The sequence below is a fragment of the Pseudonaja textilis genome, chromosome 2, assembly GCF_049901715.1.
Source record: "Pseudonaja textilis isolate UNSWEBS1 chromosome 2, rPseTex1.2, whole genome shotgun sequence".
Lineage (NCBI taxonomy): Eukaryota > Metazoa > Chordata > Lepidosauria > Squamata > Elapidae > Pseudonaja > Pseudonaja textilis.
The window spans coordinates 150,122,873-150,147,664 of NC_141991.1; the positions used below are offsets into that span (position 1 = coordinate 150,122,873).

The window sequence follows — 24,792 nt, forward strand, 5'->3', positions numbered from 1 at the left end:
GCTTATTTCAGGAGAGAGAATCCCAATGCATCTTTTAATTGATGAAGAGAATAAAGAAACATTTGAATTTTCTGCTGCTTGCACCATAATGCCATGTTGTAGCTCTAGTCTAGGTAGTATTAACATAGTCTTGGTAGCCTTATTCCATTTGAGTGAGTATATGAGAACTATATGCATGCATGCCATAGTGCTCAAAATTGACCTGCTTAAATTGAAAGCAAAGGGATTTTTTTTTTATTTTTGGCTCAACTGACCCCAGACTGAATTATCCCCTGGGCCAGGCCTTGGTTCCTCTGGGTATAAGAAGCTTTCAGGAATTCCTACGTGGCTGAATGTTGAGGCTAGAGAATGCAGCTCAAGGAAAGGGCAGCCATCCTATAGCCCAGATTGCTTTACAAAGTGGCTATTTATTACTGGTATAACCTCTGTCATCCTATCTCCTGAGACTGCAGCACCCTGATGAGACCAAGCAACATCAAGAATTCTTTCATGTCCTTTTCTTCAAATCCCTTATTTCCACAGTCAAACAAATGAGTTCTGCATTCAAAAGAAAGATGGAGAATGTAGAAAATAGGAGTGGCGGGGAGGAAGCATTTCAAGATTTGGATACACTTAAATAGTAGATTTTAAAGTGGACTTCCTTGACCCAGGTGCCTTTTTGGAATGCTGACTAGCAATTCCCATAATTATCCAAGGGAAGTAGTGAGGCAAAAAAACAAGTTAAGGAAGGTTCCTTGATACTTACCATGCTTCAGATTCTGTAAAATCTTAAGAAACCATCTAGTTCGCTAGCTTTTATCATCATCATCATCATCATCATCATCATCATCATCATCATCATCCACTGTGTTAGCATGTTTTAGCATGTCTGATGATGTGGAATTTGACCTGAGCAATTCCAGGGAGTTGCTACTAGTCTTTGCAAGAAACAATTCTTTCTTGGGAGTTTTCATCTTGTTCCTGGTGTCACACCTGCACATCCCTATTGGACTCTTAATTCCATATACATTTGTCCTTCACAAACCTGTGCAACACTCTTACCATCTCCTACATTTCTTACATTTATTTTGTTTATTCTTTTTTATATATAAAAGTAGCAGAAATAACTAATTCTCCTACCTCCTATTTTCCCCACAATAACCCTCCAAGGTGGGTCCAGCTGAGAGAAAGAGGAACTGGCCCATAGTCACTATTATTACTCCTTTTTCCATCTGAAATATTTATTTATTACACATCTTTTACTTTAAATGGCTTGATACATTTTATGTTAAGTATTCAAATTAAATTGTCCCAAGTTTCTTTGAGGCAGCGGATGTGATGTAGTCAAAGGCCTGCACTCTCTCTCTCACACACATACACAGAGACACACAAACAAAATCTCTATGGGTGCATCAGATTAATGCTTTCCTTTGTCAGTGAAGATGCAGAAAGCTTCCACAAGGGGGAGAGACTCCATAGGTGAGCAGCAATAGCCAGTGACAGATTTAGATAAAGGCGCCTTCCGAGTCATCCCTGATTCTCCACGTACAGCAGTTTTCTTGGCAACAAAAGGGAAGTGGTTTCGGCAAGTGCCGATGCATTCTGGGGCTTTTGTTCATTCAGCACTAGCCTGACATGGTTTAATGGTCTCCTGTTAAAATGCTAATCAGACCTGAGATTGGGTGCTGCCTTGTGCCATGTGAAAGCGTCAGGTGAAGTTTGTTTTGCTTGTTTTCCATCCGCTCTGTGACATCTCCTCTTAGGAAAAGGGCGCCTAGCACAGCAGCCGGGAAAAGAGAAACCATGTGCCAGTTGTGATTATTTTGATGTGATCCTCCGGGCTGGCACTTAATATTGCAGTCTCCTCAGGGCACATCTCCCTCCTTTTATTTACTGTCCTGCAAAGTAATGCGCTTAGCAATATTATGCGGAAGCCAACCGCGTGGAATGGGCGACAAAGCAAACGCGGCATTAACACACAGGCACCAGAGAGGGAAAGCCAGGAAAAGGGAACTCGGGGGAGCGATCCCGCCGCGCCGCGCCGCTTTCTTCCGATCCGCAGAGCATCCAGGCAAGCAGGAGGGGGCGCCTCACCTGGCTCAGGTACGGGACGGGAAGTACCTGTTGCTTTGGGGGATCACGTGCCAAGGAGGGGGAGGAGGAGGCGGAGGCGGCGGCGGCGCTGTAGTCGTTGCGGGCAAGCGACTGCTGGGTCAGAGCGAGCTCTCGAGCCCAGAAGGTGCTTGGCCGACAGCGCGAAGCAGGTAAGGAAAGGCGGGGGATGGCGCGGAGCGGGGGCGGGGAGGTTTCCTCTTTGGGGCTTGCGGACTTTGGCATCTCCCACCAGCGAAGGTGAAGGCTTGGAGTGCTGCCCGGGAGAAGGAAGACAAGCCTGTTTCACCTTCCCGATCCTCGGAAACCAAGGGTGGGGTGTTTTGTTTTCTCTTGTTTGTTTTTGGCCGGGCTGACCTGGGGTGGGGTGGGGGTTCCCATGGTTAAGCCGGGGCTTGGGCCTTCCGAGCGAAAGTTGTTGACTTGGACCTTCCGAGCCCGGCGCCGAAACCCACTTTGGCGGCTCTCCCCTAATAACTTCCAGCTGTTTCCCGGGAAAGGGCGGGCGAAGCAGGTGCCTGAAACGCTCCTTTGAACTTTGGTGTCCTTTTGGTGCGCCCCCCTCCCGGCCTTAACTTCTGTTGGGACGGGAAACTAAGCCAGCTTCGGGGGGGGGGCATCTGGGAGGGGATCCGATCGGGCCGAGGCCACGAGCAGTTAGTGCTGCTCGCTGTTGGAGCGAGTTTTCGCTGGGTTGTGCTTCCTAAGCGGCCGGGTTAACCATTGAGTAACCTGCTTGAATTTCTCGCAATCCAACCTGGGAAATCGGATAGAGAGGGAGATTTTGTCTTCCTTTAGGAGAGTTGAACCAAATCTTGTAAAGGGGATGAGAAATTCATGGGCTTTTGAGATTAGAAGATGCAGAATCTTTTCTTGTGCCTTACTCCGTTGCCCTGGCTTTTAGAAAAGTCTGGAATTCCCTTGACCCCACACAATGAATTTTACAGCTCTATTCTTACCTCTAGGTAATGTAGAGATATACTCTTAACTTCACTTTCTATTTTTAATTTCTGGCCGCATTGTTTATAAACCATCTCCCCCCCCCATATAGAATTGAATAGAATAGAATTCTTTATTAGCCAAGTGTGACTGGACACACAAGGAATTTGTCTTGGTGTAAATTCTCTCAGTGTACATAAAAGGATACATTTGTCAAGAGTCAAGAATCATAAGGTACAACACTTGATAATAGTCATAGGGTGCAATAAGCAATCAAATCATACTAGGAAACAGTCAATATAAATAGTAAGGATAAAAGCGACAAGGTTACAGTCATATAGTCATAAGTGGGAGGAGATGGGTGAAAAGGATGGGAGGATTAATAGCAATAGTAACAGTAATGCAGACTTAGTAAATACAGTAGTTTGACAGTGTTGAGGGAATTATTTGTTTAGCAGAGTGATGGTGTTTGGGAAAAAACTGTTCTTATGTCTAGTTGTTCTGGTGTGCAGTGCTCTGTAGCATTGTTTTGAGGGTAGGAGTTGAAACAGTATACCTCGAGTATGTGAGAGTTCTATAAATATATATTCCCTAACTCAGAATCCCCACTCCGTGCACCTGAAGAACTGAACTGCAGCCTAGCAAATCTTTTGCTATACGTTTGTTTTGAAGGGGCTACAGGTTTCCCTCATGCAACTGCTTTCTGTGAGCATGTGCCTTTAAGAATCTAAGCACTTTGTGGAAAAGCCTAGCATTCTTGCAAGCATCCCCAGCAGGTAGTCTACTGAAAAACAGCCTACTAGACTGTGGGTTTCTGCTCACTTCTCTCTGTCTAGAGTTTTAAATAAATAAAAGCAGTGCCATTGACACAGGAGGTGGAATATGAGCAGGTGTAACTTCTTTGCAGTTTCTCAAGTAGTGAGGCCTTGGCTTCCTTTGCATCTGGTCACTGGGGGGAGGGGATTGCTTTCTGCAGAGGGGAAAAGTGACTTTTCTTGCCTTGCCAGGAAAGTTGGTCAGGATTCTGTGAAATTTAGTTGTAGGTACCAGCGAGAAGATAATGTTCATAGAAGTAGCAGGCACAGGATTGCCAGAATTGTCTGTGTTAAATGTTCAGCTGCATAGAAGTAAACATCAGATCAGGTTTTTTGTTTTTGTTTAAAAGGTAAAAAGATGTGCTTGTTCTCTCTGGCTGGATTCACACAATGCTCTAAGCTAGTGGTTCTCAAACATGTTGATTTGGTGATTTCTTTACATTCTTAAAATAACTACCTATTCCAAAGAGCTTTGGTTTATGTCGATTTTACCAATAGATATTTACTGTATTATAAATTAAAACTGAGAAATGTTGAAAGTGTTTGAGCTTGAACATTTGTAAGAACTGCTGCTCAGATGCATTATGTGTTAGGCTTACTGTGATGCATGGAGTCAACCATCTGATTGTAAACCATAGTTTGTGGGTTAGGATTATATGTGAACTAGGCTAGTGATGCATGTTGAAACTTACCAAATAGGGCTTGTGTATTAACCCACCTCATGCTTACCTGTTTTAGAGTCCAGATGGATTGCCAACATTTGAAATCATTGTGGTTATATGTGTGCTGATGGGTAGGGCCTTCATATGACTTGACCAGGCTTGAAACTTGTTCAGTGGTGCAAATCAAAAGGAAGAGGAAGAGGATAGGGAAGATTTACTCATACCATGCAACCATAAAAAGTTTGGCAGCTGTACGCTGTGTTTTATAAGGGTGGAACTTTTGCTTGGACAGTGCTTCATCTAAAAACGGCCCTATTATCTGAAATCTAGGATGGCCCAAGTTCCTTTTCCACTAGACTTCTGTGCCTTAATTGCCAAGCAGAGATCTGATGACGTGATGATTACCTGCTCAGCAAACAGAAATATCTCCCAATAAATCCTGCTGTTTTTGAACATGTGAAAAGTGCAGGAACCATGATAAGAAAAAGAACAGAACAAAATTCCAGTTTTCTCTTTCATGCTTTGAAGTGGTAAAATTAATGTGAATATACCTCTGAAATAATAAGGTTCAAATTCTCAGAACTTTGTTGCTGTTAAAGAAGTTAGATCAATTGGGACAAAGTGGAAATGATTAGCGATATCTCTAGGTTCTGTCTAATGAACAGACAAAAACTTCTGAAACTGTGGCTATTAAAGATAACTGTGGCTATTAAAGCAATCCCTGTATACTTACTCCTCAAGATTAGTCCCTGCAGTGCTTGTCTTAGAAAAAGAAGCTCCAAGGTAACAGGAGAGATTTACTCACTTGGACTTCTGGATAGGCTCAAGGCCTTGCTGAGCAGAAAATAGCAGCAGCAGCAGCAGCCCTCTTGACTCCCTGGCAGAATTCAGACAGTACTCTGAATTGTAGGCTAATGTCCACGAACAGGTTCACATGAAGATAAAACGAGGTTGGCTAATTTGGGGCTTATCTCTTGCTAAGGGAGTTAGCTCCACACTATGATTCCAGAGGAATGAAACAAAAGTATCTCAGTGCAAGGTATCACCTTTTAACCAGTGACTCATGAAAGCTTCCTAAAGATCATGGGAATGAGTCTGTCTCACAGCTGACTTTTTGCTCTGGGCTCCCAGCATTAGAATATGGTATCAGAAGGAAGAAGAGGAGGAAAAAAAGCTCTTGAGTCAAGAGGCGTCCACAATTGCCAACTTTCTGTGTGGAAATACATGGAAATTAGTTCCTGTATCTATTCCAAGAAACCACTGTAATGTAGTCATTGATTTATGACCACAACTGAGTCCAAAACTTGCTAAGTGAGTGAGACAGTTGTTGAGTTTCACCCCATTTTACAACTTTTTTTACCACAGTTGATAAGTGAATCACTACAGCTAAGTTAGTAACACAATTGTTAAGTGAATCTGGCTTCCCCATTGACTTTGCTTGTCAGAAGTTCACCAAAGACAATCTCATGACATTGGAAGATTGCAACTGTCAGTGGGTCCACATTTTGATCTCATGACCACGGGCAGGCTGCGATGGTTGTAAGTGTGAAAAATGGCCATAAGTCACTTTTTCAGTGCTGTTGTAACTTTGAATGGTCACTAAATGAAAGGTTGTAAGTCAAGAATTGTCTGTATAAAATATACTTGGATTAGCAATTATTCAGAGAACCCAGATCCATCATGGTAGATACAAAACACACCCTTTAGTTTATTTCATTGGTGGCAGTCCCTAAGAACTTACTTAAAGTGTCAGCAATTTTAGTTTAGTCCCCACAGGAACCAAACTAAAAAGGGTGCAATTACTATCTTTTGAGATCTACTCATGTAAAGGAGTTTTTCTTTGCTATCCAGGTATCAGCATGACTTAAGGCCCAAGGTGAGTCCTTCCTAAGTAAATCATTGGGAGTTTTATGAAAATAAGAATGTAATTATTTCAAGAGCTAGGTGGGATAATTTGTTTAAGGAACAAAATATCTTGTTGACACTCAGAGGCTAAATCATTTGTTAAACCGTTTTGATGCAAGAAATATTCAGATAAATTAGAAGTAACCATTTACAGTAGGGGTATTTGTATTGGCTGGGGGTGATACTGATATGTAAAGTGATAAGTACTGTAAAGTAGGCTTATGGATGTGAATTACTGACAAAAGGGGATCATTAAACATTCTTGGATGAACTGATTATGATTTTTAGGCTCAATTCACACATTACAGTAAGGTATGGTGTAGTTTGTTTAGTTTCAACCCACCATGTTCCATGCTGCTTAGTGATTACAATTTATTCAATAAACCAGAGTTAAATCAAACCAGGAGGTAATATGATCTGCAAGCTACAATGTAATTTGATTGTTAGCAATCTGTTTTGGCTCAGACTTCCATCAGTATAATTGCTGAAGAACCTTAGTTCAATCCTTTTGCCATAAAAGTTATTGTATTGGTTCTCTTCTTTGTGAATGGCTGCCTTAAATTACTTACTGATTGGGCTCATCACAAAGTGCTTTAAGCCATAACGAGACCAGCTTAACATGGCATGTGGATAGAGCCACTTGGTTCTATGATTTGATGGCTTAACATTATAAATAATCTGAGCCCTGATGGCTTTAAAAAAAAAAAATTGGGGAAGCCATGGCTTTAGTATGAGTCCAGCCAGAGTACCCGAGAGGCTGAGATATTTCTTCATTGGGTTTTAAGTACTGCTGTCAGATTTTTTTTATCACATGTGCTTTGCTGAGGGAAAACGAACATATGAACTAAAAAAAAAATGGCAAAGTTGGTAGAGAGAATCTTCATGGTTTTCCCTGTGCTGAGGTGGTGTATTTTTGATGCTGCATATTGGACACAGCCAGTTTGGCATAATGGTTAAGGCAGACAGAAACTAGGAGACTGCTAGTTCTGCCTTGGGCACAAAGCCAGTTAGGTGACTTCATGCCAATCTCTTTCTCCCTCCCTCTCCCTCCCTCCCCCCCTCCCTTTCTCTCTCTCCCTCCCCCCTCCCTCCCCCTGTCCTAGGAAGCTGGGAAGGACAAAACCACTTCTGGAATCTTGCCAAGAAAACCTCAGGGATTAAGCCAGACAGTCCTCAGGTGTCAACATAGACTTGAAGTCCCCCCCTCCATCCCAACGCAAAAAAAGTAGAAAAACAAAGTTATCATCAATATCTATTTGTAACCATCCCAGAGGCATTTGATTAGTTCCTAGGAAACAAAACGCAGTAGTAGAAGATCTCCAACTGGAGACCTTTCTGGTGATGATGATGATGAATATATTCTCTGAGAGGACTTGGGTTCTATTTATAGAGTCCTGATTTTAGAAGCCTGTCTAGGTAGTTCTTGGTCCTCTGACAAAAATCTTTTCAGTTACGAATGCCAATGCTTCCTTCATCTCTTTCAGCTTTCTTTACTGATGGAAAAAGTCAGTATCACAATTGTTCTTTTGTTGCAATGGTAACACTGAGATTGTTTGAAAGCTCCATAGAAATGTGATGTTTAATAAGATAAGAACAGCCAACCTTTTTTCATCCTGCATAGACAGACACAGGCATATTTCTGTTCCTGCTCAGGAGCTCAGTGGGGAGCTGGACTGCTTTAAGAATGCTCAGGTTGATGTGGACTCTGATGAACCTTCCCAGGTGGGATGGCAAAGAACAAGAAGAGAAGGTGCTTCTCTCACTCTGCCAAAGAGGAGTAATTTGGGGGTGCATGATGGGTCTGGGTATTATGGAGAGGTGTTAAAACTTTCCCGACGTGGAGATCCTGATTTAGATGCTACTTCTCCCCTCCCTTCTAATTGTACTGCGGAACAAGTAATTTTCATAAAGATTGTCCAGGACAAAGAGATCTGGACATACTTCCCAGCAGTCATTTTCATCAAGATGGCTATTTCTCTGAAATGCTTGGATTCTTGCAGCCCAGTATTTATTGGAAGCATGCCCATGAACCTGTTCAGAGCAAATGGTTGTTGCTTCATGGTGTCCTGAGCAAGTATCAGAGGAGAAGATAGTGGGCAACCTTGCAAGTTTTCCTTATGGCAAGCGACTATTGAATCTGTCTGCCCTTTTGATAATTGGGCAAGCTTTCTTGTGCCGTTCTTTTTGCAGGTGAAAGATTTTCAATAAAGGTGTCCTCAAATTACATCCACTTTTACCTATGCATAAAGCAAGGCACTGTGCAGAAGTTGCTTTAAAGTTAGCATTCACAGAAGGTGAAACCACTATCAATAGCACATGTGCAGTTTTATGCACAAGGAACATAGGCTGAGATGCAAATGCTGTATGTGTGTGTTACGGTAGAATGTATCCAGAGCTGTTAATTCAACTTGCATCTGGAGTAATCCAAGTCTAAGGTCAGATTAATTTGGATCCTTTCAGGGTGCTCGAGTTACATTTCTCTTCCCAGGAAAGGGTGTGTGCGTGCAGGCATGCAAGTGTGTTCAAAGGGCAAAGTGGAGGTAAAGCTATGCTGTGCTTTGAAAGCTGTGCTGAGGGAACAATATAGTATTTCTTTGAGCAGGCCTAAAAGATTTCTTGAGGTCCCTGCTACTGTGCCTTAAGCAATGAAAGCCATGGGACATAGTAAGACTTTCAGAGATGACGTGGTATACTCATTGGTGGCTACTAGCCACAGCCTTTTGTTTGCTTCATGGCTTGTCTTGCTTGGGAACATCTTGTTGGGGTGGTTGGGAATGCCAGATGAGGTGGATGTGTGATTTGACTCTGTAAATAAATTCCTCTGGTGTGTGCTGATTATTAAGCAATTCGGTTTGCTTTCCGCCCAGGAAGTAAAGCAATTGCTGATGTACACTCCCATTGAACCAGCAACTTGAGGGTATGTTCTCTCCTAACAGTCTGGCAGGCAATTGACAGGGTTCCTGTGAGTGAAGAAATCATGCATGGACCTGGCTAATTGAGAAACAGTCTGTTCTGTTTTTTAGAAAAGAAAGAAAAGCTTGGCGTAAATATCCAACTATAAAGACTTGAAATCGTTGTGATTGGTTAAAATAATTAAGAAATGTAAAATTTCTGAGAGAGAAAAAACAGCAATAGTTTTGTTTTAAAGACTTGATTTGTAAGTACTGTACCTAAGCAGCTAGATTTTCCTATTGTTGGTTGAATGTCCAATTTCTGGAGAATATGGAGCCCTCCCATTCCTATCATGCTCATGTATCAAAAAAGCAAAAGCAAAACCCAATTTCTCTTCCCCCTCCCACCCTGACAAAGCCCTGAAACCATCCCCTCTTGATGTTGTAGTACAGAAGAGCGAACAATATCTACTGGGCACTCTACTTTTGAAATGTTAATTAATTCATCACTTGGTTAATTGGCTCCTTGTGAATACGAATGAACTCTTTATTCCCACCTTATCTTGAAGATCCGAGAAAAATTCTTGCTGAATTTATTTATTTATTAGATTTTTTAAAATCCCGTCTTTATTACTTTATAAGTAACTCAAGGTAATCGAACATACCTAATACTCCTCCTGTTCCTGAATCCGTGTCCTCCACAATTCCCTTATCAGTCCCAGGGGGCATGCTGCTTATGACCTACATGTAAATTATTGACTAGTCCGGCTGGGGAACACCCATTGCTGTGTTTCTGTTCGGTTTTATCCAATCTTGCTGGGTGATGTGAATCAAAACATATCTTGCTCAAAGCCTTTGGACTGAACTGCTCTTTTTCTGGGTCTCAGTCCAGCTTCCACTGTACTGCTTCTCTAAGAAACACCATTTAAAGTAGGGGTGTAGAAAGTTAGCACCCACCCTGCTCCTAGAAAATGAAATATTCTAGGAAATATTAAAAAGGCAGAATATTATACCTCCCTGGATGTGAAAAGGAGAAACATGCTCCTGGAAAGCAGCCCCCACCTTTGTTAATCACCCCAGAAAGACCGAGCCACCTTATCTACAAGACAAAAGACATCTTATCTACAACACAAAAGACCTTCAGCTCCAGGGTGATAGGAATTGCCCAAAGCCCCTTCATTACATCACTCAGCAAGAGTCAACCAAGCCTGGGACTCAAGACAACCTACAAAGTTACCCCTGTCTGGCCACATGGGAGTCTGACAACCAATCAGGATACATTTCTTGCCACAGGAACAGGAAGCAGGTTCAAAGCCCAGCAGAGGTTAGAAATCTCTCTCCTCTCACCCATGTGCTCTTTTTGCCCAGGACCTCAAACCGTATGGTCTTGCTGTCCACTATTAAACCATCCTTCCAAGGAGCCTCCATGTTTCCAGTGTCTTTCTTCCCACTTGGAACTGAACCCAGATGGATGTTTCTTCCAACGGGGGTGAACATCTGGCAGGGTCATCTTAAGCCCTCCAGCATTCCCCAGTTGCACTGCTGACATGGGGAGTAAAAAAGTTAGGTGTTTGACGGAGATATATTGTTGCTCCAAAAAAACAGCCCAGGCTTATTTGTATTGTAAAACTTAATTTTTCTGATTTATTCCTTAAATATAAAAGCTGCCCCAAAATAAAAATTACAAGAACCCATGTTAAATCTTAATGCTAAGTCTTTACATCCGTCTTTATTCCATCTTGATGACCTACTTCAAGGTAGGGCAACATTGTTATCATTATACGTAGTTCTTAATTTGCACCATTTGTTTAGCAATCGTTCAAAGCCACAACGGTGGTCTTCACACTTGCAGTATCCCCATTGGTCACATGGCCAAATTCAAGTGCTTGGCAACCTGTATTTATGGCTGTTGCAGCATGCCCAGTCATGTAATTGCCATTTGTGGACTTCCTAGCTGGCTTCTGACAAGCAGTCTCAAGGGGAGAAGCCAGATTTGCTTAATGCATGACTCATGTAGCCATTGCAGTGATTCGCTTAAAAAACAATGGCAGAAAAGGTCACGATGTCAGGCACAGCTCACTTGTTTAGCAACAGAAATTCTGGTCCCCATTGTGTTCGTAAGTTGAGGATTAGCTGTACTGTGTGTGAATTAGTGGGTTGCTTCCTTGAAGTCCACTTAATAAATTCATGCCAGAGGTGAATTTTCAATGGGGCCTTTGCTGGTATACGACTCAGGCTTTCATCCTTTGGGATATGCTTGTTAAATATAGCTCCATCCCATACCTCATTCATGTTATAGGTAGTCTTCGACTTACAATCACAATTGAGCCCAAAACTTCTGTTCCTAAGCAAGACAACCGTTAAGTGAATTTTGCCCCATTTTATGACCTTTCATAAAAGCCACAGTTGTTAAGTGAATCACTGCAGTTAAGTTAGCGACATGGTTGTTAAGTGACTCTGGCTTCTTCATTGAGTTTGCCTGTCAAAAAGGTCACAAAAGTTGACCACATAATCTCTGGACACTGAAATTGTTCTAAAAATGAGCCAGTCGCCAAGCGCTGAATTTTGATCATGTGACCACAGGGATGCTGCAATTGTTGTGTGAAAAACAGCCACATCCTTCCTTTCTGCTGTAACTTCCAATGATCACTAAATAATGGTTGTAGGTCGAGAACTACCTGTGCTCATAGATTCCAGTGGAACAATTTCTATACGAACCTGTGTAAGAATGTAACCCTGGCCCTTTAAGCAGTAGCCTGTCTGCTTCTTTTGTCCCAGAAGGTAAGTATCGTGTACTTCCAGTGATCAATCCAGGCACCTTCCTCTTTTCTATCCAGAGTGGGATTGAAATGTGCATTTAGATTACGTTTTTAAATGCATGAGGAGAGGGGAGGAGCGTTTGGATGTTGGGCTCACTTTAGGGCAGGGGTCTTCAAACTTGACAGCTTTAAGACTTGTGGACTTCAACTCCCAGAATTCCTCCTCCAGTCATGTTAGCTTGGGAATTCTGGGAGTCGAAGTCCACAAGTCTTAAACTTGCCAAGTTTGAAGACCCTTGCTTTAGGGAGAGCAGCAAAAAATAATAATAACGAGGGACTATATAGGTGGGTGAATTTTGAAAACCTTTTATAGTTGGGTATTGAGAAAGAGAGAGTGAAATAAAATACAGATTAGAGGTCATTTGCTAAGACTGTCATGGATGGCAAGAAAGGCAAAATTGGTGTTGTTTCCTTGAGTTGTTACTCAGCAAAAAAAAAAATCACATATTTGGGGCATGCAATTTGGGGGATGATAGACTAAGAAATACAGCTCTCCTTGTCACAAAATTCAGGGAAGGGGAAGGGGAAGGAGAAGGCAGCGGATGTAATGGATGGATGGGATCAGGGAGATAATTGGGATGTCCTTGGAGGAATTGCAGAGGGTGTTTGTCTATATAATCACCAGGGTTGGGCCTGACTTAATAGCTGTAACTAACCAAACACAAGTCATGAATGTCGAAGTAGGTCCACCTAAGAGGAGCATTTGTACATTTTTGTGGGGATAGCAACAAGTAAGGCTATCTGTAGAGATTGTCAGTCATCCAGGTAATAGTTGTCTCAAAGGTGTTTTTTTTTCTGGACTGTTTTTTTTTCTTTGAGGAAGAAGAAGAAGAAGAAAATGTTTCACTTCTAATCCAAGAAACTCCATCAGTTCTGATGGCAGGTGGGTGAGAGGGTGGATAGGGATTGACCATTAAGGCTGGGCGGTAGAGAGATGGAAGGGTAGGTTCTGACAGGATGGTGGTAGAAGGATTATATTTCTTTGCAATCATCTGGTCCCTTCAGGCAGCGCAGCTTGCTTCACATGAAAGAGCAGTACTTTCATCTGAATGGGATTTCTCATCAGATATTTTTTTATTTTGTAGTTTGTCATTTTTTTTAAAAAAAAATTGCTTTTTCATTTTCATTTGCTTTTTTAATATGTTCATGATTTAACATAAAAAGGAAAATAACAACATACAACAAAATAGGAAAAAAAACATAAATAAAAATAAACTAATAAGAGAAAAACCTAAATGTACCTAAATATAAAATGAAAAGGTCAATTCTTAAACAAATTAAAATTCAGTCACATAAAGAACTGTTGGATGACTGTCTTCAGTCTAGTTCAGGGGTGTCAAACTTGTGTTGTCATGTGACATATCAGCACTTTTTTCCCCTTCGCTAAACTGGTCAGGGGCGGGGCCGGAACGTGACGCATCCAGGCCACAAGTTTGACACCTCTGGTCTAATTCATAGGCAGAGAATGAACACATACAGGTAGTCCTTGACTTATTGATCTATTCGCCCATGGCAACTCGAGGTGGCTTACAGAATGTAAAACCATATTAAAAAAAAAAACCTAATAAAAACTAACAAAAAGAATCAAATTAATAAAAGTACAATAGAACAAAATCTAGAAAAATAAATAAATAAAAAATCACTCCCCAACTCCCACCCCCACCCCCAGCGACAGCAGATCACACGAGCCATTTAATGGGCTCCATCCCTTTCTGGGTTCCCCAGGCCCGCTGACAGAACCAGGTCTTCAGTGCCTTCCGGAAGAGTATTAGAGAGGGGGCCATTCTAATCTCTGGGGGAACGATGTTCCAGAGAGAGGGAGCAACCACGGAGAAGGCCCTTCTTCTGGGTCCCCCCAAGTGTATCTCCCTCGGGGGTGGGGCCTGCAACATCCCCTGCCTCTTCACTCTGAAGGGTCGGGTAGATGTGACTGGCAAGAGATGATCCCTCAGATAACCTGGTCCCAAGCCATGAAGAGCTTTAAAGGTGACAACTAGCACCTTGAATTGTACCCTTAAGACCACAATTGAGCCCAAAATTCCTGTTGTTAAAGCAAGACGTTTATTAAATGAGTTTTCCCCCATTTTATGACCTTTCTTGCCACAGCTGATAACTTAGTAACCAGGTTGTTAAGCGAATCTAGCTTCCCAAATGCTTTTGCTTGTGAGAAGGTCACAAAAAGTGATCACATGACCTTGGGATGCTGCAAAGGTACCGTGTTTCTCATATAATAAGGCCGGGTCTTTTTTTTTTGAGCCCCGAAAAAACAGCTAGGCCGTCTTTTTGGGTGTGACTTAATCCCCCCCTCCTTGCATCCTCGGGCGGGCAGGAGGCGATGGCTTGTATGTTGACCTCGGTGTTGGTGGAGCACTTTGTATCGGGAGACCTTCCACCACCGTTGCTTCCCTTTCTCCCTGTGCCGCCGCAGTGTTTGGAACACCGCCGCAGCATTTGGCGCAACCACATGGCTTTTGGTGCAGCCACACGGGGCCGGCCAGGGCTCCTCCCTGCAACTGGAGCCCAGCGGAGACACTCTGCTTCAGGCGCTCCTGTTGCTGCCTTCCCGGGCATCGTTCAAAGGCAAAGCCCATTCTTTTAAAAACCACGCCCTACTACGACAAAGCCTCCCCAAGCCCAACCCCACGTGGGGAGGTGAATCTCCCAGGGCCGCAGCACAGGATCAGCCCACCCTGGAAGAAGCACCCAGCCGCCATCACTGCCTGGCACCGGGCAGAGGGTGAAGAGCTTTGCCTGGGTGCCCAGCAAAGCTGACAGGCGGGCCCTCCTGCCTGGCAGCACAGCTCTGGCCAAGGCAGTGAGCGCCTCCCTGCTGGGCCCTCCCTTCATCCCACCAGGGCCGCGCCAGAGCGGGGCAGACTGGGCAGAGCCGGGAAAGTGAGCCACTGGGTGCGAGCTCGCCTGCCAAGAAAAGAGCTGGGCTGACCCGAGCTTGGCTTACCAAGTCCCTCCAGCCTGACCCCGAAAGGGCCACTGGGAGAGGCCGCCCGAGGCAGTAATAGTGCCCATCCATCCATGGACAGGGAGGCAAGGCGACGGCCCATGCCGCGTCCTCCTCCAAACTGAGCCCCGCTGAGTGAGCACCTCTGCCCAGTGCCTGTGCTGCTGCAGCATTTGGAGCTGCCGGTGCATTTGGAGGTGCGTGGGGACGGAGATGGGCTCGGCAAGGGGTGGAAAGGACAGGCGGCTTCGAGCTCTCTCCACCAGACCTGCTGCCAGGGAAGCAGCACTGTCATTGCCTCACCTCCCTATCCGCAGAGGGGTGGGCGCTATTACTGCCTTGGGCGGCCTCTCCCGGTGGCCCCTTTGGGGTCGGACTGGAGGTACTTGGGTAGCCAAACTCGGGTCGGCCTGGCTCTTTCGCTTGGCAGGCAGGCGTGCACCCGTGGTTCACTTTCCCGGCTCTGCCCATCCCGCCCGGCTCCGGTGTGACCCTGGCGGGATGAGGGGAGGGCCCAGCGGGGAGGCCCTCGCTGCCTTGGCCAGAGCTCCGCTGCCGGGCAGGAGGGCCCGCTTGTCAGCTGTGCTGGGCACCCCAGGTGAAGCTCTTCACGCTCTGCCCGGCGCCAGGCAGGGATGGCGGCTGGGCGCTTCTTCTGGGGTGGGCTGGTCCTGCGCTGCGGCCCCGGGAGATTCGCCTCCCCACGTGGGGTTGGGCTGCCCTCTTGGGCAGGGGAGGCTTTGTCGTAATAGGGCGTCATTTTTAAAAGAATGGGCTTTGCCTTCGAATGATGCCCGGGAAGGTGTCGACCGGAGCGCCTGAAGCCGAGTGTCTCTGCCGGGCTCCGGTTGCAGGGAGAAGCCCTGGCGGGCCCCGCGTGGCTGCGCCAAATGCCGCGTGGCTGTGCCAAATGCCGCGGCATTGCTCCAACACCGAGGTCAACTCAGGCAGCACCATATCCAGGTGTGCAGCAAAAGTAGTTGGTGACAGTAGGGAGGTTGGTGGCGAGGAATGGCTGCCCTCAGGGCGCTCCTAACCGCAAGCCCCCCGCCATTTCCCCCCATTTCACATGCTTTAATATGGGCCTTAATTTGGAGGGAGGGGCTTAATTTCATTTAATGCCTATAAAACATGCTGGACTTCCTATTGGGGGAGGCCGTATTGTTGGAGAAACACAGTAGTAACTGTGAAAAGTGGTCATAAGTCCCATTTTTCCATTGTACTTTGAATGGCCACTAAATGAACTGTTGTAAGTCAAGGACTACCCATATTTCATCCAGAGATTTATGTCAAGTGTGAAATAATAAAACAATATTTTTAGTTGTATCCCATGCATAGGAGAGCTAAATTTCCTTAACTGAGTTTTCAAATGTAATTTAGCTTCACATTCATATCTTTAATATTTGTTTTCTCAGCAACTTGGTGAATATTAAACCAAAATAATGGCACAAGAAAACAAGGGCAAAATGTACAAGTGCTGTCTCTTTCAAAATATTATATTTCTAACATACAGAAACCCAATCTGTACAACATACAGGTAGTCTTCAAATTACAAGCATTTGTTTAGTGACCATTTGAAGTTACACTGATAAAAATGACTTACAGCCATTGCAGTATCCTTATGTTCATATGATCCAAATTTGACCGCTTCACAGTTGGCAGTATTTATGAGGGTGCAATGTCTGGGGTCATGTGATCACCTTTTGCAACCTTTTGACAAGAAGCAAAGTCAACAGGGAAGCCAAATTCACTTAAAAAACTGTAATAAGTTTATAAAAAAGGGCCAAAACTCATTTAACAATTGTCTTGCTTAGCAACAGAATTTTTTTTTGCTCAATTGTGGTCGTAAGTCGAGGACTACCTGTACTTTGTGGTGTATCTAATAATTCCCAGAATCTTTGGTTGTGTTAATCACATTTTAAGATAATAACATAGGGTTTCTTTATTAAAACAAGATGTTCCAGGTTTTTGTTTTAAATTACTTGTAGGTTGCTTATATCTATCTAAATGCTATTTTTCAGTTATACATAAAGTTTAACAGTTGTTTGGGAACTCCCAACTCTTTTCCCACAATATTAATCATTTAGGGGTTTTGGGCACTGCTAATGCATGTCCCAAACTGCAATATCAGAAGAAAATTGCATTGATTTTATTGCCGTTTTCTGGTTTAGGCTGTCCATATTTAAGGTCTTAATATCATTTACCAGTAAATCATATTTACCATAATCTGTTAAATGGGAAATGAGACAGTCAGCCTTGTAATGAGAAAAGTAATACTGTAGTGGCTTGTTTAGCCAATTGATTAATTATGTGTCACCAAACCATTTTTGACTTCCAGCCACCACATAGATAATCTGCACGATTAGTCAAATTACTGAATTGTTTTTGCTCCCATTTTAGGTGTCCTTGCTTGCATCTGTTTGATTCAGAAAAACATTTAGGCAGAGCTCTAAAACAATCCAGTAATAATCCAGCAAACTATAAACCAAATCCAGAGATCCTTCTTAAGCCATAGTCGTAATAAATAAGCTAACAGTGGTATCAAAGTCTGGCTTACTTCCTTAAACAATCCATGGGTTACCACTGGTGCCATCAAAAATCATTCTAAGCCATAATGGCTGAATGCAGTGTGCTCTGTTGCATATGTGCTTGAATACTACTTGCCGCTTAGCACTTTATAAACTATGCTACATATTTATATAAGGATATCCTTTATAATACTTCAGTAGACAGTCACGAGAAATTAAATGCACACAATGTCTCCCAGGAATGTGTTTATGAATAACAATTTATGGAGTATTATATATTTATGGAGGAATATGTTACATTGCTGGATAGGATGCCTGATCTATTGTCTCGGTTTTGTGTATGGATGTGGAGTGGAAAGATTATTAGAATTGCGATGTTGGTGGAGAACAGAACGTTCAGTGGCTGTACCAAAGAATACAGCAAGCCAGTTGCAGTCCTGTTCAACACTCTTATTGACTTGTCCATTCAGAAGAACATCTAGTTGACCATTTGGTCAATGGAAGAAATATCTACTGATGATTCCAGACAATTTCTGAGTTGTTGTATTAAGATTGCAGGTGGCCCAGATTCAAATCTAGAAGTTGCCCAGACATTTAAGTATCATTCACCTTGTTTCTTTTTTTTCCAGTGGCAAGCAAACCTGGACTTTCTTGCAGCAGAAGAACTACCTGGAGTATTTGGGAGGTTGCTGCAGTACAGACAGAAGTTAGTGCCAGCAGCCTTTCTCCTGCAGCAGTGGGGACTTCCTCCTCTCATCCTGCCCCTCTCCTACCTGGAGAGGTGGGCAATGGCCGGCTCTGGACACCTTGCACTCCTTCTGACAGTGTCTCTCCAATCCCTTTTGCATCCTGCATGGGGTCAGGGTGGGTGAGCTACCTTTGCTGCCATAAAAGAAAGAAGAATGGGCTGGCTGGAATTTGGGGAGGGAATCTGGCATCTCTGTTGGTTGGTGGTTGATACAGTTGTCTGTCTGCTTAGTGATTGCCCCAAAGAGTGGATCATACCCAACAGTCAGAATGTCTTCTCTTAATTACTCCCCTCTCCCAAAGAGTAAAACAATGTATCTGAAGTGTTTGGATAGTAAATATCCAGCTTATACTACAAATTCTAGGAATTCTATCTCCTGTTGGAGTATGATTGGCTTTCATTGATTGGCTTTATTTTGGCAGGCATCATATGATACCTTAGAGTGTAAAGTATTTACCAAGAGTGCAATGTCATTCAAACAGTGCTCCATGTAAGGTATCATTATATACTTATTTTTATTTTATTTGTTTTACTTATAAACCTTCTCAAATGCTAAAGCGAATCTAAGGAAATAGGTTATAAATTAATGAAAACATTTGAGGGGAAAAAAACAAAAAAAATTAAACTGTTAAATAACATGGGAGAAAACAGTATAAATATAAACAAAGTAAAATACTCCGTATCAAACAAATATAGAGCCAGAAATCACTCTAACCCAAGGCCTGTGGAACAAAGCCAAGTCTTTCAAGCTTTCTGAAAACACAGCAGGGTCCCAGATTTTCAGCAAAGCAATCCCAGCAGGCATGGAGAAGGGCCCTACTAGATTGCAAATGTTAATGGAGGACCTGGAATATCTGCTTTTATTGACTATTTGGGGAAAGCTCCCTTCATTCAAATTTAATGAACTTAAAATTCAATTTAACCCTTGAATGTGTTTTGCATAGCAATGTTATTTTGCATAGCTTTTACTCTGAACTTGATTTTAGAACTTGAGACAGTTTTGAATACAAACATTTAAAGTTTTCTTGTTGAGTTTATTCTGTTGCACAAGCTATCTTGGGAGATGTCCATAAAGAAATAGAAATAGTTTTAATAAATAAATTATACAACATTATGGAAAATGTTGGAAAATATACATATTTGGAAAATATTTGACATCCATTTTGGTAGAGAAGCAAATTGGTTTGTGTTCAGAGAGATCACAATTATGTACGTGCCTTGTGGTAGTTTTAATTTCTCTACGATCTGAGAACGTCATTAACCTTAAAATGTCTGCTCATTCAAATATAGTGAGACATTAAAATAACAGCTCAACTAATAGCAGAACCCTTTTCTTCCCTCTGTGGCTTCCCCTGAATTATTTGGCTCTTGGCTAGACCTCACCTATGAATTGCAAAACAGTTTCAGGGTATAGTTCAGACTCCTTCAGGCCAGGGAATGAGATCTAGCTAAATCGCTAGTGCCTGCCTATCGCTCTGGGCGTGGATTCTCTCTGAAACTTGGAAAGACTGCTGAAACCTGGTGACTCCACCTCCTACTTTCTCATACCTGAAACAGTGCTCAGGCCAAGACAGAAATGGAATGCCTGGGAGCAGAAACTATCCAAACATGGGCCACACCTGCCCCAAGAGCAAGGTGAAAGCTTGTCAATGGAAGTTTCTTTAAAAATAAAAATAAAACCAGCAATTCAGTAGTCAAGGGAGTCCTTTCCTAAATGTTCTTGGGTGAGGCTTAGAAACCTTGCTGGTATTTGGGACATTTTTAAAAGGAAACTCATGGATGGACTATTCAGGTGAAAAGATTGTTGAGCCCTATAATAGAAAACAACAACAACCAGAGATTGGCAACTGAGTCTGAAAATGTATTTATATAGGCAGGATTTGAATTAAACTTTGTAGAAGTAGTCTATCCATGTTTCTGCTTCCCTAATGCCCAAAACATTAACTTGGGTATAAACAGGGCAGGCAATGTCCCAGTAGAGAGGGTCTCCAATGCCTTAGTGATTATCTAAGGACCTAGTGGTGGGCTTGAATGTTTGAAACAACCAAACCCTCACTAGCATTGGGAATTAATGAATGACTGAAGCTATTCCTCGACAAGCATTTCTTTCTGCTACTACTACCCTGGATTCTCCCTGAATATTTGTCCATTTCACACACAGAAGTACTATATCTTATTCTTTTTTACTCAAACAAAAAAGAAACAATCCAGGTGTTTACCACCTGTTTACCACATTACAAAGATGCCTGGGTATATTATATCCTAACAGTCACTTGGTGGGATTGCATTTAGTAGTGTATGGCTGGATTAAAATAACCCATTACCTTGCACAGATTTGATTTCTTGGCTGGCGTGTTATTAAAAAATCATCTTAGAGGAAACACATAAATGGAGTACCATTAAGTTCTGTTCTAAGCCCTATGATGTTCCACATTTTTATTCATGATTTAAATGCTTCTCTAGGGTGTTTATGAAACTGGAACTCTAAAGCCTGATCTATGCTCCTGCATTTAGGTCCAAGAACAAAGGCAACGGAGTACAGTGGCAACAGTATGCATGAAAAGTCTTAAGGGCCATAGTTGTTGAGAAGCTGACCATGATCCAGCAAAGTAACAGGACCACTAATAGTCAAGACTAATTTTCATTAAGCAGTGCTTTCATCTGCAATACCATGTCCTATTTATGGCTAAATTGTATTTAAAAAACAAACAAGTGGAAAGTCCAGAAAGGCAGCCAGGATAGTGAGGGGCATAGACATATAATCCCATGACAAAATGGAGAAGAAATTGGCTATACAGTATGTGTAGGGTTGAGGAGAGAAGATTGGAGTGATATGATATCAATTGTCTATTTAACATAAAAATAACATCTGGAAGATGAAGCAGAATTCTTTTTTTGTGCTCCAGAGAACAGAAATTATTCCTGAAGACAAATTAGATGTGCAGACCCAAATAGAAAGACTTTCCTAATAGACACCAATTTTGAATAGATGGTGTTATGAGACTGTGGCCTTATTTTTACTGGAGGGAATGAGGGAGAGCTTCACTGTCCCCTATCTGTAATGCTGTACTTTGTAATGGAGAGGTGTTGTACAACATCATCTGCAGAGTTACTTCCATGGCATTAGAGCCAGATAGGAGGCTCTTCCTGTATGTCTTATGCTGTTTTATGTCTCTCCAAGGTTCCTCCAGTGACAACAGCACAGTGGTTCCTACAACATCAGTGCCAACCACTTCTTCCAAAGGCCTCTCGGTAGGTGTCTTGAAATGTGAGCTGAGTTTCTAATAGTTCTTGAGGGAAAGGTATAGTAACCCTAGAGCAATTTCTGTTCTTTCCAGTGAGTGAAAAGAACACAATTGATGCTTGTGTTTGCTATGGTAAATTGGGTGACTTGAAGATTGATAATGTAATGTAAGATGGGCAAGGTGGACATCACCACAACATCACCACAAGATAGTACCCTTTGACTCACTAAGTCCAGCTTTTTAAAAGAGACAAACCTTGAAAGATAGTTGTGTTCTCATATGAGTGCTTGTAAAAGTCTGACTGTTTTCAGTACACACAAACACAAGAATGCATTGGCAATGGGGGTCTGGACTTGAGCTGCACTTTTGGAATTGGAAGTAAACAAACATAGATGATCTTGTACAAGGTCTCTGCTTTCTGTCTGTGCGTCCATCCATCCTACCATAATTGATAAAGGCTCCGAGCCTGAGAAGGAGCTGTGGCAGTTTAGTGAATTAAAGAACGAAGCAGTGTGTCTTTAATGTGATTCTTAAAGGAGGTGAATCGTTTCCAGTTGTGCGTAAGCTTTAAAAAATGACAATCTGTTTGTTTTATGGATAGCAGAGTTGCTCGACTTGTATGAGATTTCAAATACCTCTTCCAAATATTTTCAAAAGCTTGCTGTGACTTAGTGCATAAGTAAAACTGTGGCTTTGGATAGTGACATTTTTGACTGTTTAAAATGTGCTGAATGAGGGGTACTTATGATGGGTCCATAATGTTGCAGATTGCAGATTCCCTGCAGTCAAAGAATAACTATTTGTGAACATCCCTGGTTGCTTCCAGCAAGCAAAGTCAAGGGGTAGCCACCAGAGACAGTCACAAGCCAGTAATATAAGTTGCTTTTGCCACTTTTTCTCCTGAGAAACCCCATTAGGGAGTATGTCTGCAACATCCCCCTCCTTCCCATGCTCCATAGCATCCTGCTTGCAGCACTCCCCGCCTGCCCAAGGTCCTTGCTGGACTGCCCTCACTCCCTAATGCCCAGCCACAGTCCCACCGGCCCATATATGCTTCCTAGTGCCCACCCACAACATACCCACATCCTCCACATGACCTTGGTGCACTCCTTACCTGGAACTCCTGCCTCTACCCACTCAATGACCCTAGTGGTCCAGCAGTTATTATGACAGCAACTTGGACTCCTGGGTTTATGATTACCTCGCTTAGCAACAGCAATCCCAGTCCCAATTGCCATTGTTACTCATGGACTACCTGTCCTGTACTGATGTGTGACAGCTGTTGATTGGTGCAGCACAGACTGCAAAGGGTGGGTAGTAGCTTTTCCATGTTGGGCTCTGCCCTGCTCTGTTTTTGTGTTGAACAGAAGCTAACTCTGCTCTCTTTCTTCAACTCTTCCTCTGTGCAGAAGGCGGAACTGGAAGCTGCCATAGCTGTGCCTTGTGTTTTTGTAGGACTCTTGCTAATCGGCCTTTTGGTTTTCATGGGACTCAAAATTCGGGAGAAGCGCCAGACAGAAGGGACTTACCAGCCCAGCAATGAAGAGCAGGCAGGGGCCCGTGTGGAACCGCAGACCAACCTCAAGCTGCCACCAGAGGAGCGACTTATCTGACAGACGGAAAAAGGACTCCATTTTGGGATCATTCCTTGGAAAAAGCTGCTTAGCACACTGGACTAAAAAAAAAAAAGACTGAGAATGGACCTGTGAAACTGGAAGATCCCCAGTATGGTTGGCAGCATTCCCAGCTGGCTGGCTAGCTATGAATAGCTGTCAGTGGAGAAGTTCCAAATGCCAGAAAGAAGGCAGCCCGGAAGCTGTGATTGGTAGAGATGCGAGATGGGATCCTGCTCTCTGCAGCCGGAAAGAAAAGGCCCAGCCTGATGCTATGAGAACAGACCATGCTGGCTGGATATGCTCTGTTTGCACTGACCTCAAGGACAAGTCGTGGTCTTCTTCCTAGAATAGGATTGACTGTGCAGCCAGTGGGAACGGTCGGCCTTTCTGAAGAGAGAAGGATGGTGATTTTGGGATAGGAAGGCTGCTGCCTTGGCCCAACTGGTGGATTCTGGGTGGGGGTTTTGCCTTTCAAGTGTTTTTTAAAGTCTGTGTTGGTTGTCCTCTGCCTTTAAGAATGCTATTTTCTAATAAAAGTCCATCTCCCTTTTTTGATGAGGAAAAAATGGCACCACTTGTGGTGAGGGAGGGTTAATGCGCTGAGTTGCTTGGTGGAAAATTTATTCTGAAACGATCTAAATGCGTAAATGGAGGATATCATTCACACCCAGCAATAAAATGAAGCAAATCATAGAAAGCCTTATTCCATCTTATCAAGAATCTAAAAATGTTGCTAGACCTCACACATTAAATACACTCTTTATTTATGGTATTCTTCAGTTACAAGTGCTGCTGCTTCACTCTCCTTCTTCCAAGCTCTTCGAAGTCACCATCTTTCACGTATCTTATTTTGAAATATTGGGTCATTCAGTTTACATCCCTATTTTTATTTTCTATAACTCAAGGCTGGGTATATAATGTTCCTGCCTCCTCTTTTCTCCACAGTCACCACTCTGGAAGTGGGTTGGGCCAAGAATGACGGGCCCAAAGCACCTAGCTGGCTTTCTTGCCTGAGGGAGGGCTTGCTTTACCCCCTTTTCTGTGCATTGCATAGAATGCCGGCAGTTGGTTTCTTTTTTTTTTTTTGCAGTGATGAGTTAACTCTAGAATAAGGGCATAAAGAGACATCCAGGCTGCTCTACAGTTAGTCCTTGTCTTATGCCTATCTTTTAGCGATTGTTCAAAGTTATAGCAGCCCTGAAAAAAAGTGACTTTTTACTGCACTTAGGACCACCACAGCATCCCTGCTGTCACATGAACAGAATTTGGGCACTTGGCAACCTGCAAATATTTTGATGGTTGCAGCATCCTGCAGTTGTGACTTTTCCATTCAGTTTTTGACAAGTAAAGTCAATGGGGAAAGCCAGTTTTGCCTAAGAGTTGCGGCAAGAGGTCTTAAAATCAGCTGTGACTCACTTAATGACTACCTCATTAAGTGACTGGTGTTTTTGGTTCCAATTGCAGTTGTAAATTGAGGATTACTTGAAGCCATCCAAGTTCAGGGGTGAAAAGCTGGTTCAGTGTAAGAAACTTACAAAGGAATATTTTATGCTTTGGCGGACACTAGGTGGCAG

At 43.0% G+C, this 24,792-nt stretch overlaps 1 protein-coding gene across 2 annotated transcripts; it reads left to right on the forward strand.

The window, feature by feature from the left end:
• Positions 1 to 1,576: 1,576 nt before the first annotated feature.
• On the forward strand, positions 1,577 to 23,816 carry CRB3 (crumbs cell polarity complex component 3). Of its 2 annotated transcripts, none has more exons than XM_087925906.1 (4): positions 1,577 to 2,243; positions 18,239 to 18,473; positions 21,539 to 21,609; positions 23,012 to 23,816. In XM_087925906.1, the coding sequence occupies exons 1-4, from the start codon at positions 1,905 to 1,907 to the stop codon at positions 23,213 to 23,215; spliced, it is 849 nt and encodes a 282-aa protein (XP_087782032.1). In that variant the 5' UTR covers positions 1,577 to 1,904; the 3' UTR covers positions 23,216 to 23,816. The 2 variants fall into 2 exon arrangements, with proteins under 2 accessions (XP_087782032.1, XP_087782033.1); XM_087925907.1 differs by lacking the exon at positions 1,577 to 2,243 and adding an exon at positions 12,880 to 13,005.
• The last annotated feature ends 976 nt before the right edge of the window (positions 23,817 to 24,792 follow it).